General features: G+C 41.9%; 1 protein-coding gene across 1 annotated transcript in view; it reads right to left on the bottom strand.

Annotated features, from left to right (window-relative positions):
- Nucleotides 1-14938, bottom strand: part of PolE1 (DNA polymerase epsilon catalytic subunit 1) — an 89731-nt gene that overhangs the window by 73430 nt on the left and 1363 nt on the right. The window contains exons 4-16 of the mRNA XM_050178549.2: nucleotides 14470-14615; nucleotides 11776-11853; nucleotides 11508-11640; nucleotides 9988-10206; nucleotides 9322-9407; nucleotides 8590-8770; nucleotides 8167-8238; nucleotides 7784-7897; nucleotides 6922-7134; nucleotides 4089-4196; nucleotides 2455-2583; nucleotides 1866-1968; nucleotides 228-374 (exon numbers count right to left, since the gene is read on the bottom strand). Of these exons, the coding sequence (XP_050034506.1) occupies nucleotides 228-374; nucleotides 1866-1968; nucleotides 2455-2583; nucleotides 4089-4196; nucleotides 6922-7134; nucleotides 7784-7897; nucleotides 8167-8238; nucleotides 8590-8770; nucleotides 9322-9407; nucleotides 9988-10206; nucleotides 11508-11640; nucleotides 11776-11853; nucleotides 14470-14615 (1729 nt within the window). The remainder of the gene's footprint in view (nucleotides 1-227; nucleotides 375-1865; nucleotides 1969-2454; nucleotides 2584-4088; nucleotides 4197-6921; nucleotides 7135-7783; nucleotides 7898-8166; nucleotides 8239-8589; nucleotides 8771-9321; nucleotides 9408-9987; nucleotides 10207-11507; nucleotides 11641-11775; nucleotides 11854-14469; nucleotides 14616-14938) is intronic.

The following is a 14938-nucleotide window of genomic DNA, read 5'->3' as shown; positions in this document are numbered from 1 at the left end:
TACAGGCATGTTTGAAAAAAAAAAAGTTAGAAAGAAATGTGTGATCTAAGTGAGGCATATACATTCTTCACTGATAACACATATACAGGTTTATTCACATGGACTGTAGGTAAGTATCAATAAAGTTACACTGTATAATAAGCCATCAGAGGAAAGTCTGATTCTCACAAAAGTGGCAAACAGTCTTCTATGTTGCCACATGAAAGGGTGAGACAGAGTCGCCTTACCAGCCAGCCTTTTCTTCTCAGCAGTGGCCCTCTCCTCACGAGACAGCTCATGGAATGCTCGGAATGGCATGCCTGGTTGGGCTGGAGGAAAACGTTCAGTCTCCAGCTGCTGCTGAATCCTCTGGAACTCTGCTCGGCTAGCAGGCACTGCGAATCGATGTCAAGACAGAGAAAAGGTAGGGCACAAGTACAAAAATATACAGAAAATGAAGGAAGTACATGGTACTCTGGCTCCATGCTGCTGATATTTGGGGCGAAGTAACCATTTTTGTTGTTCGCTTGTTCATAGCAACTAACTGATTTTGAATACAAACCTGTTGAGATTTCATATAAAGCGCAAAATGGCGACTAAAATAGCTAGTGCATTATTACACAAAGGACAGTCTCACATTGTTCCATGTAGTGTTTAGGCTGCAGAAAATATTTGCAACTGGATATGAACAGTCTGTTCTGATGAATCATGACTCTTCCTTCCTTTTCTTTCCTGTCCTGCGATTTACCTTACGCTTCCAGTTTCACTTAATTTTTTCGACTTCAGTGCCATTTTACCGCAGTATCGTGCACTGTAGCACATATCCCAACTGCTGGTTCATGGCCACTGCTGTTCTATGTACTTGCACCTTATCGATGTACCAGAAGTGTCTTGGTAATCACTAAAATTCTGACCCTTTCACTACTCACAACTCATAAGCAGCATAACTCTTCATTTTTGCCAAGTCACTGTCCCTTTCAATTTAAACCTCTAATACTAAAACACAGTTCCAAATTAACGAAACTTTGAACAAATTGTTGGCATTCATTTCTGGCCATGGAGAGTACATATGTAGAAAAAAGAACTCAGAACTGCTTTTCCAGTTATGACCTAATTACTGTACTAATTAATTATTTAGTCATTCATTTCTTAAATTATCTGTAGCTGAGACTTCACTCCAGCATATCAAAAACGCAACTATGAGCTTTGCATTAAGTTTGCCATGATTAAATCAGCATCATCATTTGAAGGCATCAAACTCAGCATAGTATGTATGACACATAGGGTGTTACAGGGTTAAAGATCCCAGATTAACTCCCCCCTGAAGTAATTCCACCCAAAACATCACTAGCATGAATTGCAGTTCTGCCAGCTAGGCCACCATTCTCTACATAAGGAACTTTATGACTTCACTGGTGACATACAGCAATAATATCAACAATGGCTAATTCAAAACTAACATAGTAGGGACAGTTGGCAGCCAAATGTGTAAGGGATCTCCACAAGCGGGGCCTGCCTTGCTCAAGGAAGGTACGTGAAACACTCTGCGGCAGAAATTAACCAGCACTCGTTGTTGTTCCCAGGTGATATCCCTCCCTTGGAATGGTCTAGCCACTTGCTGCCTACCTTCAGTTAAATGGTGAGAATAATGAGTATAGTATTTAGCATAATATGGCCTACGATGAACACAGGAAAGAGTTCAGGAGGGGCGCACAGAGCAACTTTTCTGGCTATCAGCCATGTTGTTCAGCTTGACATGGTTGATTGCAGGGGCCCAACATAACCGCATAGGGTAACTGCTCCCCAGCCTGTCACCATAACTAGAGACACCACAAGACAAAGAATAGCAGAGCTCTGTTTAGCTTGTAATAGAATTTGTTACTGACTGTACTCTCCCCTCCACGTCCACGGCATGGATCTGCGGCAAGTGGCGCCAGGTTTGTTGAAGTCACATGCAGCACAGTCGGCCTCGTCGACCATGGCTGAGGGCTGTGTTATGGACAGTAGTCACATGAAAAAAATATGAAACCAAGAGCTCAAGAAGCGATGTAATGCTCTCATAAATAAATATGTAAGAAGCGTTCATAAATAACAATAAGCGGCAGTTTTCGTTTGACGTAAGAAACTTTGAAACAAGCAAGTACTGTTTACCATTAACAGTTCTCAATTCATTTGCAACAACTTAAAAGCTTGGTGGAATCAGTGATGTACAACTTTTCTGGCTGACACATATACAACTGAAATTTACAATCAATAAAACTGAGCTATACATATCACAAAATTTGCAAACGATAGTGTTTTAAGGCAGATGTAATTTGGCAGCAACAGAAGTAATAAATAGTAACTATACCAGTAATGACCATGACTATTAGCACTGAGAAATGAATGTCTCTGTAGTAACAAACTTCTACAACATCAATACCTAAAAACAGCCTAGACGTCTTAAGTACCCTGAGATAAACATATAGATGTTACCTGCAGTCGATTGGTGAGGATAATATTGGGATACATGGCACCAACATCAAGATGATAAATTATGGGCCTCTCTAGCCTTGATGGAGTGTCACGCAGCGATGCCAGTGCCGTCTTGATTTCCTCGCATACCTTTAAGGAAAATGAAGCAGAATGGAATAAAACGTAAGCATCGTTCAGTCCGACAAACATGACAAGTTGGGTACGCTGGTAGAATTTCATGGTGATAGATGAACAGTGCAAAAATATGCAGATTTCACGCACTGTGGGAATCGATGTAAGCGAAGCTTTCCGTGCTGGATGCTTTGATTGACGATAATTAGCGGTGATGTTGACAGCTAAAGCTTAATTTCTTCAACGTTTAGGCTAACACGAGAGTGGTGAGCTGATGTTAAACGTTACCTTGCGTGCACCACTGCTGTTTGTCTGCGTGGTACACAGAACACACAGGGAGAAGTGTTTGCTTGAGGCGTTGTTGTGCGCCATATTTTATAGCTTCTGAGAGGGTTGAGCATTGTCATTTCCTCACATGGCACATCGCATTGTGGCAGAAGTATTAAACTTGAATTGGATTATGGGGCTGTACATGCCAAAACCACACTTGAATTATGAGACAAGCCGTAGTGGCGGACTCCGGATTAATTTTGACACCGTGATGTTCTTTAACGTGTCCCAAAATCTAAGTGTACGTGTGTTTTCTATTTCACCCCCATCGAAAAGCGGCTGCCACGATTGGGATCAAATCCACGACCTCTAGCAATGTCATAGCTGCAAAGCTAATGTGGCGGCCACAGAAGTGTTGATTTGACGATCGACCACTTCCGTAGTGTCCCCTGGACCCTGCGGTGCACTTTAATGCGGCTCTGCTTCTGCACACCCTGTGTAAGTTGCCCGCTTGACATATTTGCATGACGCTTATTTTTCAGAAATAGCAGCAACATACTGTACCGTATCTTGAACATAAGCTTATCCTGTTTCGCCGCAACTGCTGTGGTGTAGTGGGGTTTCCTTGCCTTCTCACGTCACCTCCTCTCTCTCTTATACTGGGACTGCCTCTTCTCCCTCTCCTTCTCTCTACAGTTCTATCTGCATCCCCTCTGGCCTCACACGTTAGTAGAAAGGGAAGCGCTGCAGCTTCCGCACTGCTTCTGAGGGGAGTCACAGATAATTACAGCTGTCAAGCGGTTAATGTGGCGACGGCCAGGGAGCTCCAGAGGGCATTGTGCACATTCGATGTGGTGGGGTGAAAACGAGTTCCTCTCGTCGCCAATTTCTCTCTTACTTGCGCTGTCATCTGTACACACACTCTGAACCACCCTCCAACATGGTGTGCGCGACAGCAGCCCACAGAAACAGCAGCAATGGGAAAGTCGAAGGAAAAGGCAAAGAAAGCTTCGCTTTAAAATGGACATGTAAATTTAGAAGTTAGCACTTCTTTTGTCCATTTCTTCTCTAAATTTACATTCTTTCTCACACTGTTTATCTGTCACTGTGCTGTTCAGTCATTAAATTTGAATATACAGTCAAAAGAACTAAGAAGTTTCGTGATTAAGATGCAGCATTTTGTTGGAACCATTTCATGCATGCTCTGGATAGCAACGTGTAACCAAGCTGAGATAATGGTATTGTGCACCGACCTCCTCAAAGTTGAGGGCCTCGCTCAATGACACTTTCTCTTCCACCTCAATGGCATGTTGCATTGTCTTTGGGACAGCGTCAATCAGCATTTGGAAAGCCTCAGGTACCTGAAACAATGGCAACAATGTTATCGATTAAGCTTTGGCTTGACGTCTTGCTTTACTAAGATGACAACAAGGAGAGGCAAATGTTTAAAAATATATCTGCAACTCACTGCTGCCATCCTTTCCCACACCAAAAGCAGTCATTGTAGCAGACAGTGGCCTTTATGTCATAGCATTCTTCAGTACACTGCCACATCTCGGTACATGTCAGGGATAACCCAGACATTGACATCTCTGCACATAATCAGGGTGTATAACAAGTTGACATTTCCAAATTCCTCGAGTTTTCCAGGCTTTCCCTGAGTGCCTTTGCAAAATTTCCTGAGTGACACAAAACTTTGTTTTATGTCGAGACGGGCTGACACCGTGCCGCCTGATGCTGTCACTCTGTAGTAAGCATGTTAAAAATTAAAAAATGGCTTAATCCAGTTCGAATAGTAAGAAGTAGTGTTTATTTTATTCAAAAAGAAAACAGAAGGGAGGGAGTAGTAAAATGCACAGCAAATAAAATATCTTCAAAAAAGAAATGGTAAAGCCCATTGCAAATCGAGTCGAACATTCTCAAGTATGAATAAAAAGAGGTGCATACAGAAGTAAATATTTTCGACTATGAGTTATTTCTATCAACTGATAGCAAGCTCATTGGCATGAGGCCCATACTTTGTCACAAGTGAGATCCTCTCTCAGCAACTGGATAGTCAACCTCAACTGTCCTGACATACTCTCAGGCCACAAACAATGCCTAAGTGTTGCATTTCACCGCTTTAAAGAGTTTATTTTGGTTTGGGTGAGGGACACCTGCATCTCGGCATCAGACAACACTTTGTTGAACGCAAGCTCCTTCACACTTTCTTCCTCGTTCATCCCTCAATGCGTGCTCCTTTCTATTCTCGCCCTCCTTCCGCCATGCATTCGCCCCACGGACCATGTGAAGCATCCTCTTGGACAGTTTTAAAGTCAACGCCCGATTTTTCGGACTCCCCAGGGGCCGCAAGAACGTCCGAAAAATCGGGCAATAAAAAAGATGTATGCATGCCTTTTACTGCCCCCAAGGGGCTCAAATCGCCACAGGCACGTCCGAAAAAAGCTCTGAAGGACTGCCAGCACACTTATTAGGCATATCAGTGCTCGTAATGTGACAGGAGACCGCGTGTGCACACGTGCATAATTAAGAAATACATACTGTGTCCAGTGACAACTGTCCCTTCTCACGCTTCAGCTTCACCACAATACTTTTGGTATGTTTCGCCGCGTCACATTTCTGTATTGAGGCAAAGCTGACTTTCAGCAACCGGCATTATGCAACGCGCCATGCTTTTCGAGCTTCAAAGCCAATCATGAGGATTACAAAAGCGGAGTCGGTGCCATTGCTGACAACGGCGAATTCTTTCAATGAGAACCATACCACAAAACAGCAAGAAGCTTAATAGGGAATGTTGAAGCAGCTAGGCGTAGTGTTGCCGCGGCTACGGCTGCCAGCGGATATGCGTGCGAGAGCATCAGTTCAAGGCGGCGAGACAATTGAAATGGCGGTGGCGGTGGCTTTCACGGCGGTCACGCCAAAAAGTCTGGAAAATCAGACGGCGAAGGGTCCTTGCGTCCGAAATTTCAGACGTTTCCATACATTGACTCTATAGAGTAGGTGGTGGTGCCGCAAAGCCATCCGAATTATTGGGCATGTCCCAAAAATTGGGTGTCCAGAAAATCTATCGTTGACTGTAAACTGGCAACTCCTCCAGCCGACGACACAGAGTCAAAGATGGTTCGTTACGATCCCTCTCTGTTACTCGAAGCCAGCATTAGCACGACTTTCGTTCCCTTTCAATAAAATTACAGCTAATTTTCCCTAATAGAAGTACAAATTCCCTGAGTTCTCTCCAAGTATTCCCAATCTATTCAAGGTCCCTGAGAATTCCCGGTTGGTAGACACCCTGATAATCCAATCAAAGTTAATTCACTATGGCCCGAAATCAAATTGGTAGTCTAGCAACAGCAAGAATTAGAAACCTCGTCAGCATGACAGGCAAAACGATCCTTTTGTTTCTTAAGTTTGTACTGTCCAGTCATACTGCAATCATAGATTTGAGGCGAGTTGACCATTCAGCATGTCTGTTTAATAAACATTGACTGATTGATCACAAGTATACTTGTGGACAACTTTCTCTAGCAATAAAAGGAAAATATGGAGGCACGGTACGCACAAGAGTGCTCCAGAACTCTTCCACATTATCATCAGCATTAGCTTAAACTGGGGACCTAATTTACAATAGCAAAACAACACAAAATACACCACTAAGTGGTCAATTTGACCTATTTTTCTGCTTTTCTCTTCCACATTCGGGCAAATGCAAAACCATCGCACATGGAAGCTACGCTGACTCAGTATATGTTCCAGGAAGCAAGAAGAGCTGTCAAACTCTGCCAGAATACTAGGCACAGTGGTATATAGGCTCCACCTCTGTAACTTTCCCTTCATTGCCGCAGAAAGTACGTTTCCCACACTTCAGGACACTTTGAAATGCAGGAAGAATACAATTGCAAGTTGGTGTTCTTTGATTGAACATGTGCAGGATGCATATTTCATGCCATTAAATGGATGAAAGTGTTTCACCTAGAAACATCTCTAAGCCCTTTCACACACATAGTGCAAACCATACCAATGCAAAACTAGTGGCAAGAAGTCACCTGCCCGAGACTAGTAACCAACAAAGCTTTTGTTCTCACTGACCAGGCGAAAACGGCAAGGTAGGTCTGCTCGAAAGACACCCGACTCGAGTGCTTCGACGTGACCACCGACGTAGGTTTCCTGGTCGAGCACATGGCCATCGTCTGTCAGCTTGTTAAAGATGGCTTCTTGCTTGTTGGGAAAGATGATGTTGGCGTGAAACGCACGCACCATCAGTAGCGCCTCGCACAATGTGCCAGACCCCTTGCGCAGAACCTATGCAGCATGAGACGGAATGAAAATGCAATGATGTGAAACCATCCTGGTTGTTTCTAACCTAACACTCCATATTCTTGGATAATAACTATAATTTACGTTCAACATTCCGCAGCTACAGTATGGCTATGAAGGACACCATAAGGGAGAGCTCCAAATTAATTTGGACCAGCTGGTTTAGTGCGCACTTCTATCTCAGTACACAAGTGCTTTTGCATTTTGTCTACGTCAGAATATGGCTACTCAAGCTGGGAATCAAACCCTCAACTTTGTACTCAGTAGCAAAAGAACTTTTTTGGGCTAAAGACAAAGGAAAACAGTATGTCAAACACATTCCTGCAAAATTTTACATCGCAAGCTCTTTAAGAAAGCCTTTTTCTAAAGAAAGTAGCTTTTCAAAGCCAAAATACTCTCATTTTGTTAAATAAAAAATTCAACGATTTTCTGATTTTGTAACATTTATATTTGCTCAGAGTAAATACAAAAATTTATGCTACCATGGCTGGCCATTATAAGCAAAATATTTTGTAGGGCATCATTATAAGTGGACTGGACTGCACTGGCAAACATGCATCCACCATAGTGCCACTTTGCAGTGTTTCTCAAGAGTTATGGTTGACATTGCTTGCAATAATAATGTAGCTCTTACTTCGTCAGGCTCCATGGGGATGATGGTGCACAGGGCAAAAATGAACGGGTGGACGTATTTCATGTACAAGTAGTAAGTAGCCACAGCATCAGACACTGAATAGTTTGCGAGGACCTGTAGGAAAAGTAAATGTCATCAACAATGCATTAAATCCTATCAACATTGGATTCTATTCAAGACTGGTACACTCTAAGTAGGTCTAAATAGTTTCTAGGCAAAGTTCCTGAATATTGCCGTGCCAAGTTTCATCTCGGTTGGAGACATCGGTGTTCACCGACACACTTCATTCAAACACAACATTGTAACAACCATACTTTCTGTGAACACGCTCAAATATATATACTTTTCTGAATAATTTACGTTGAAGTACATGCATGGCTCACCTGTGGCTGTTCAGTAGCCATCCTGCACATATCCTCAGGATCCAATTCCACGGGGTCATACCTCAATTTTGCCTGCAAAGTTGAAGCACGGCAATTTGTTTGGTGAAATGAAGCACTCTGCAGAAAACCTTGTCAAATTTATAAACTTTCATGACGACAAAAAGGTTGCTAGTGTTAGCCAAAGGTATGGCCACTTTAAAGTCACATGTTCACACATGCTTCACCCATGCAGCTTCACTATGTCTAAACGACAGCTAGACACACAAGTGACTTTCTCGGAATCTTTTCTTTTCAAGAAGGGAGAACTAAACCTCCATCTCAAATTAGGAGGACAAACAGATGAGGGAGAAGCAAAGCAAGTTGAAAAATAAAGAGAGAGAAAAAAAAGGAAAAGGAAATGAAGACATCCAGAGACAAACAAACCTTAGCTACAGCTTTGAGGTTTTGGCTTCCAACAGGCAGGTAGCTGTCACGACGCACCCAGTGAAGGCAGTCCATGTGGACACTGGGACGACTCAGGTAGTAGCCTTCGCGGCTGCGTGCATAGCCCACTTCCTTGGACATCACCAGACCATGAATCGCTGCGCGCGCTTCTACAAACATCCTGAAAAAAGAAAGTCAAACTGTTACAACTCATAAAACACAGAAACAGACAAGGCATTCTAAGTCTTTATCAATACCAGTGCGTTTCGCAGCACATGGTGCTCTCAAAGAAACAGCATTGCTACATTGCAACAGGGGATTAGAAATCCAGCCAAAAGAAGCCTAAAAAGGGCTGTTGCTTATGCCCACAAATGCGACGGATACCAATGAAAACAACACAGCCCAAAACTTTCCTAAACTTCTTTTATCAACACATCTGTTGTTTCAAGTAGATAAGCTGCAGGAAGAATGTCGCAATATGCCAATAAAACATTGCGCCAGTCACATTGGCATTCCCAAGCATGCTTTGGTAAGTAGTACACTGTGATCATTTCTAACATAGATCCTTCTGTATGGACTCATGCTTTGTGCTTTAATCGTATTAGAAAAGCTTGATGCAAATCAACTTCAAGCAGGATCACAATGGCCCATGTGACAGTGGTATAACTCTCATATATTGCCATAATAGTGTGAAGCTACGGGTACATGCAGTATGCAAATAAAACAACTTGCCAGTCGAAGTTGTCACCGTTGTAGGTCACAATGACGAGTGGTTTCACCTCGATGATGTGGTCAAAGAACCTCTGGAGCAGTGAGAGCTGACGAATAGAAGTGTCAGTGCTATTACTATAATAAATGTGAGTAAAATCTGTGAACACGCAAAAATTACTTCTTAAAAGCTAAAAAACATGCCTTTTCTTTCAAGTTTTGTATCAAGAAGTCAGATGCTCTTACCAAGGATTTAAGAATGCAAGAGACTGTGATGTGGACAAAATCTGTTAATGAACTAACATACAATTTTCCGTGTGGATCACACAAGAGTAGAGGCACTCTTTCTTACCAGCACTGAGGGCAGAATGCTACTATTCTGACTATACTCAAGACATCAAAGCATTGCTACTCTGCTTCATATTTGTAGACATTCATTTTTCAAGCTAATGTAATTTCCTGTGAGATGGCTGGCAAATAACAACCTTTAAAAAATGTTAGCTAGTTCTTACATTTCAAATATTTCAAGTCAAAGTTTTACTCTTTTTTGTCAGAAAAAGGCTTTCATTATAGCTCAATGTGCATTCCAATCATGCACGCACTTGGTTGTTTAGAACGGCGAGCTGCAAGCATTCATCTTCATACCATTGCTACACCAGCCCCATGAGATTGTAAGTCAGCTTGACTTACCTCATTTGGTTCATTGAAGATGATGAACGGTCCCTCAAACTCAGGCCTGGGCGTGTACTCAAAGTCTTCCACATCTGCTGACACAATCTCACGGTTTGTAATCAGGTAGCCCTGGCCATCAATCATGTAAGAGATCATCATGATCTGATCCGAGGCAGCATCGGGAAACTTGAGAGGAAGCTTTGTTGTTTCAATGTCGTAAGCCAGAACGGTGACATCCTGCACAGTAAAGATTTACAGTAAGGCTATGGCTCTGTCAAAGTGCTGTGAATGTAAAACGTTCCTGTGTCCTCTGAACCCCTGCAACATTATCTAGCACAACACTACATAAGCAAACCAATGAGAAAGCCAATGAGATGAGCTTCATATGCTTCCATGCATTTCTTTACAGCTGGGGTTCCTGACTGAGGAGAAAGGCAGCAATTTCAAATGCTTCTTGCACCTCTTTCTAAAATACAAGGAAAGAAACAGATTGATAAGCAGTGACTACCAATATAATGTTGAATGCCAAATATCGATATAATGTGGATGAGAACAAGACCACAATGACTGGTCTGCAGCGCAGTACATGATATCAGCAATATAAGGCAGTTTAGGCTGAGAGGCTCATGGTGCTGCAATACAAAGCCAGCCACAGAAGAGATCAAAACACTGGTGCTCTTATATCATTACATTTTGTACCACTGTGAACTCAATATCTGTTGAGTTTTGGCGACAGATTTACACATACACTGAGTGAAACCAGTAGCCGCAGAACATGTCAAATATACTATTATGAGTTACTGCCGTTCACCCCACCCCCCTTCCTTTCTTTTTTTGTCATATATAAAATGCAAGGCCATACCAAAAGTGTCTGACATGAAAAAAATTGCTGGCTGCATAGCTGGAGTGAAAGAGGGATCATAATGAATACAGCTGGGATTGCAATAAACTCATGCCCACCTATATGCACTGAAAATAACTCAATTATATGAAGCAATGCTACTCAAGTGGTGACAAAATCAGCTAAAGCACAGTCACAAGCACACACAGTCAGCTAATGTATACCATTAAAATGTATCAGCATAAACGCAGCACACAGCACAATTTCCTTCTTGCCACTATGGAGATTGAATGGCCAAAACATTCTGCTTGTCTCAGCAATGCTTAATCTGCATGCATGTGATCAGCAGTGTAGAATACATTCTTTTAAAAAAGTGCTGCGCTTACTTGCATCTAGTGCAATGCATAGGACAAGGAAACAAAACACATGAAACTCTGTGCCTCACCAGTTTTTTCACCACGCAACACGACACTAGAATAGCACTAGCAAGACACAGTTTCACATACATTATGAATGTCATTAGCATGAACACCAACATTGAAAGCAGCCAGTACAAGGCACCGAACTGCACTTATTCAGTGGAAAATTTTCATAGAATTAGCAATAAAGAAGAGCAACACAGAATCTATCTTCGCTTTTTTAAGAAAAACAAATCAGTGCTAGTAGTTTTGTACAGAACAGAAAGACAAGCACTCACAGGTACTTGGAGAATGTCCTCTCGCTTCTTAATCTCTGGTGCATCATTGCCACGACCTCGCACGGCATACCAGAGGCCAACAAAAATCTTCAGGTCAATAGAAACTCTGATGTGGTAGGGAACGTCATATTCTCTAGGATAAGAAAGATAGTGGAAAAGAGATTAAGCAGGAAAGGTAAAGGTCTTTAAGGTTGTTGGGTTCTTTTTTTTTTGTTGAAATATTTGTGAATAACACAAACCTGAAACTGACACAAATATCTTTGCTTACCTGATGTCTACTATGTTTTCAGTCTGCTCCACAAGTTTCTTAGCTGATGCTGAACCTTCTGAATCATTTGACTGTGGCCTGGTAAAAAAAGGCGGCATCATTTCAGCTTATAATACACTCAGTTTACCTTACACTAGACCAATGAAGAACCAAAGGCATGTAAATCAAATATAATTTTTGTTTGTGAAGTTAATCGTTGAATAAAGAATGTCAGTTAGGTTCATACATAGCCGGTTTGTTATTGTCTTGAGTTAATAAAGAAACAGGAAAAAGAAATATTCGGAGGATGCTTAAGCTTTGGTTTTAAGAGCTGAACGCGATAGCATTCAAAGATCACTGACTGCTTGTAACAATTCCCAACAACCACAGCTTTCTTGCGGATGCGCGAAGGCAAGCGCCATCTGGATGGTGTTGTTGCAAGGAACCAAGCAGGTCGCGCTGCTCTATGAGTGCTAGAAATACTGCAAAAGGGGCTTGTGTTTGAGTTTCTGCATAACAGAATTATGTTTTCTGGTATATTCAAATTACAATCCAATGCTATCATGTCTGTATGTTGTGTTTAGGTCGTACTTTACAATTTTTCTGACACAGTTTACTTTGAGGAATACAGTTAGTTCAGTAATGCCTCTATGCCACATGGAGGGTCTGCGTGGCTGTGGTTCGGAATGATTTCTTTACGAAACATTGTCCGATGCAAGACGCCAACACCGGATTTTTCGCGACAGGGGGCTATTAGAGCTATCGCATTAAAAAGATGAAGATTATAAAAAAAGCAAGAAAACATGAGATGGCAAAGGAAGAGATAAAGAGAAAGAAGATGCGAGATACTAAGGAAGTGGCCGAACAAAAAGAACTGAATATATGAAAGAAAAAAATGCATGTGGAGCTACATGGCCAACACTGCAAAAGGACACATAACAGAAGAGAGCACTCCAGCTACACTCTGGGACCACGGGCAGGAGAAGGAGCTGGACATGACAGGTGACTCATGGAGATGACAGCAATCAAGTGGAGGCTGTGCTTCAGCTGTCGCAGCTGTGAGTTGTTAACTGAGTGGGAACCCCACCAGAGACCTCAGCTACAGGCTGACGACGCTGTTTCGGAGATACTCTGCAGCTACAATCTGCAGGCTAGCTTAGTCAGCTGGGCAATTCAGGTGTGTCAGTGGCCCCACTGTCCCTACCTTCTGGCCAGATCAACGCTGGAGTGGACGGCAGACACAGCGACATCCCATCTACAACACATTGGTGGGCCCAACAACTTTACTTCAGAAACAACGACGACGAGGTTACATGGCAATGCCGGAGGACACAACGTAAATATTTTGAACTTTCTAACACATCGTGTGTGAGGGCTTTAGGGAATACTTTGAATTAACTCGCGCTGTGTATAGGTTGTTGTTTATTACAGTTTTCTATTAAATTTGTAGTCGGTATTCATTGATGACATTTGTATTTTTCTTTTATGCTCATGTCCCATAAAGGCTTTTCATAATTCAAATGTTCCTTGTGCCATATTTACCACCACAAGACCTTGACAGTCATATGCAGACATGAGGCAACCTTTCACTCGCAATGTAGTTTCATTCACAGTACGGTTTGCATGGCAAAGCCAAGAAAATGATGAGGCACAAATAGCACCATCAATTACAAGACATATTGACTGCATGGCTATAGAGAAAAATGCAAACAAGAAGTTGTTCCCCATAAAACAACATACAGAACTGAACACAAGTAAAGTGTGGGTGTGCGTTTCTTCTTTTTGCGCATACTTCGGGCTTAAGGTCGAACCAGAATGAAAAAACTGTGGCTTTACAAAAGAAGATAAAAAAATGAAAATAAAAAATGTGCACACGATCATCACTCATATACACTCGGCCACAAAAGTTAACATACTGCACAATCTGAGAAAAAGCTGGATATCTATACATCCTGGTTGGTATTTGGATTTCCCAGCCTGTGCGAATACTATATGCAGACAACATAGTGTCGTACAGTTTTACTGGCTATGGTCACGACCTGCTAGGAAATTCACCGTTTTCTCAGACCCAGCAGTGCACAAAGCTTTTGTGGCCGAGGATAGATCATGTGGAAATATGGGTAAACAATCCCACTCAGTTATCATGCAATGGAAAAAGATCTGTTTAATGTCTATATTCAAGCAAAGTAAGAGATTATGCAATTTTGATGGTTATGTGAAGCTACATAGTGGCATTATATGGACTGAGGAGTTTATTACTAATAAACTCCTCAGTCCATATAAAAAAAAAAAAAACTGAAAGACTGAAAGAGGATTACTACTGTATTAATTTTTTTCTCTGTAGCCCAAATAATAAAACAATGTTTTGCTATTATGCCTCAAGGGCCAAGGAGCAGCCAGAAGCACATCAATGTACAAAACTAAACACTTCAACAGAAATCCCACAACTGAGAAAAATGCGCATTTGGCTGCAACATTCAAAAACCTGAATCGCCTTCCTGATAAAGTGTTTCAAACGCAACACTGAGGCTTACATAAATTTAGCATTCGCAAGACAAAAAGAAGCAGTGCACATACTGAAACACATTGACAACTATGGTATTCATTAGAGAAAGAACTTTAGAGCACCAGCAACGAACACAGCAGGCATAGTTTACAGCATTTGTGCAGCTCACAGATTTTCAACATGAGAGAATAGAAAAAAGCCACGATTACCCTAAGACATGTGCCAGTGACGAACTTTTCCTCTCTTGATTTTTCCGGACAGCAGGAAGTAGATCTTTGCGCACTTTGAGCAGATCATTCACAGAGAGGAAAAGCAGCTTCAGGTAGGTTCTTTTGAGGCCCACAAGGTGATTAGGCTTGAAAGGGGAGAAATCGTACAACAGTTTCATCTCGACACTGCTCACAGAAACAGAGAGTAGACCGACATTTTTACTAAAGAGCATGCTCTGTAGACATGCGAAAAACCTTTTGGCAGTTTTATCAATTTAGCCAAATGTAAACAGTAAGTGATTGCTTTTAAACTTCATGTATGTGCTATAAGCATCTGACATCGCACCAAAATTGTACAGGTTCGAATAACAAATGCCTAGGAACATCTGTAGACAGGTTAGAAGAGGAGGGCTTTATTTGGTTAGAAATGGTGAAAGGCAGACACTTCTGTCAAAGATGCAGACATATT

Source organism: Dermacentor andersoni, chromosome 5, assembly GCF_023375885.2.
Source record: "Dermacentor andersoni chromosome 5, qqDerAnde1_hic_scaffold, whole genome shotgun sequence".
Lineage (NCBI taxonomy): Eukaryota > Metazoa > Arthropoda > Arachnida > Ixodida > Ixodidae > Dermacentor > Dermacentor andersoni.
Note: the sequence above shows the minus strand (reverse complement) of the source record. Positions and strands in the feature narration are given on the sequence as shown.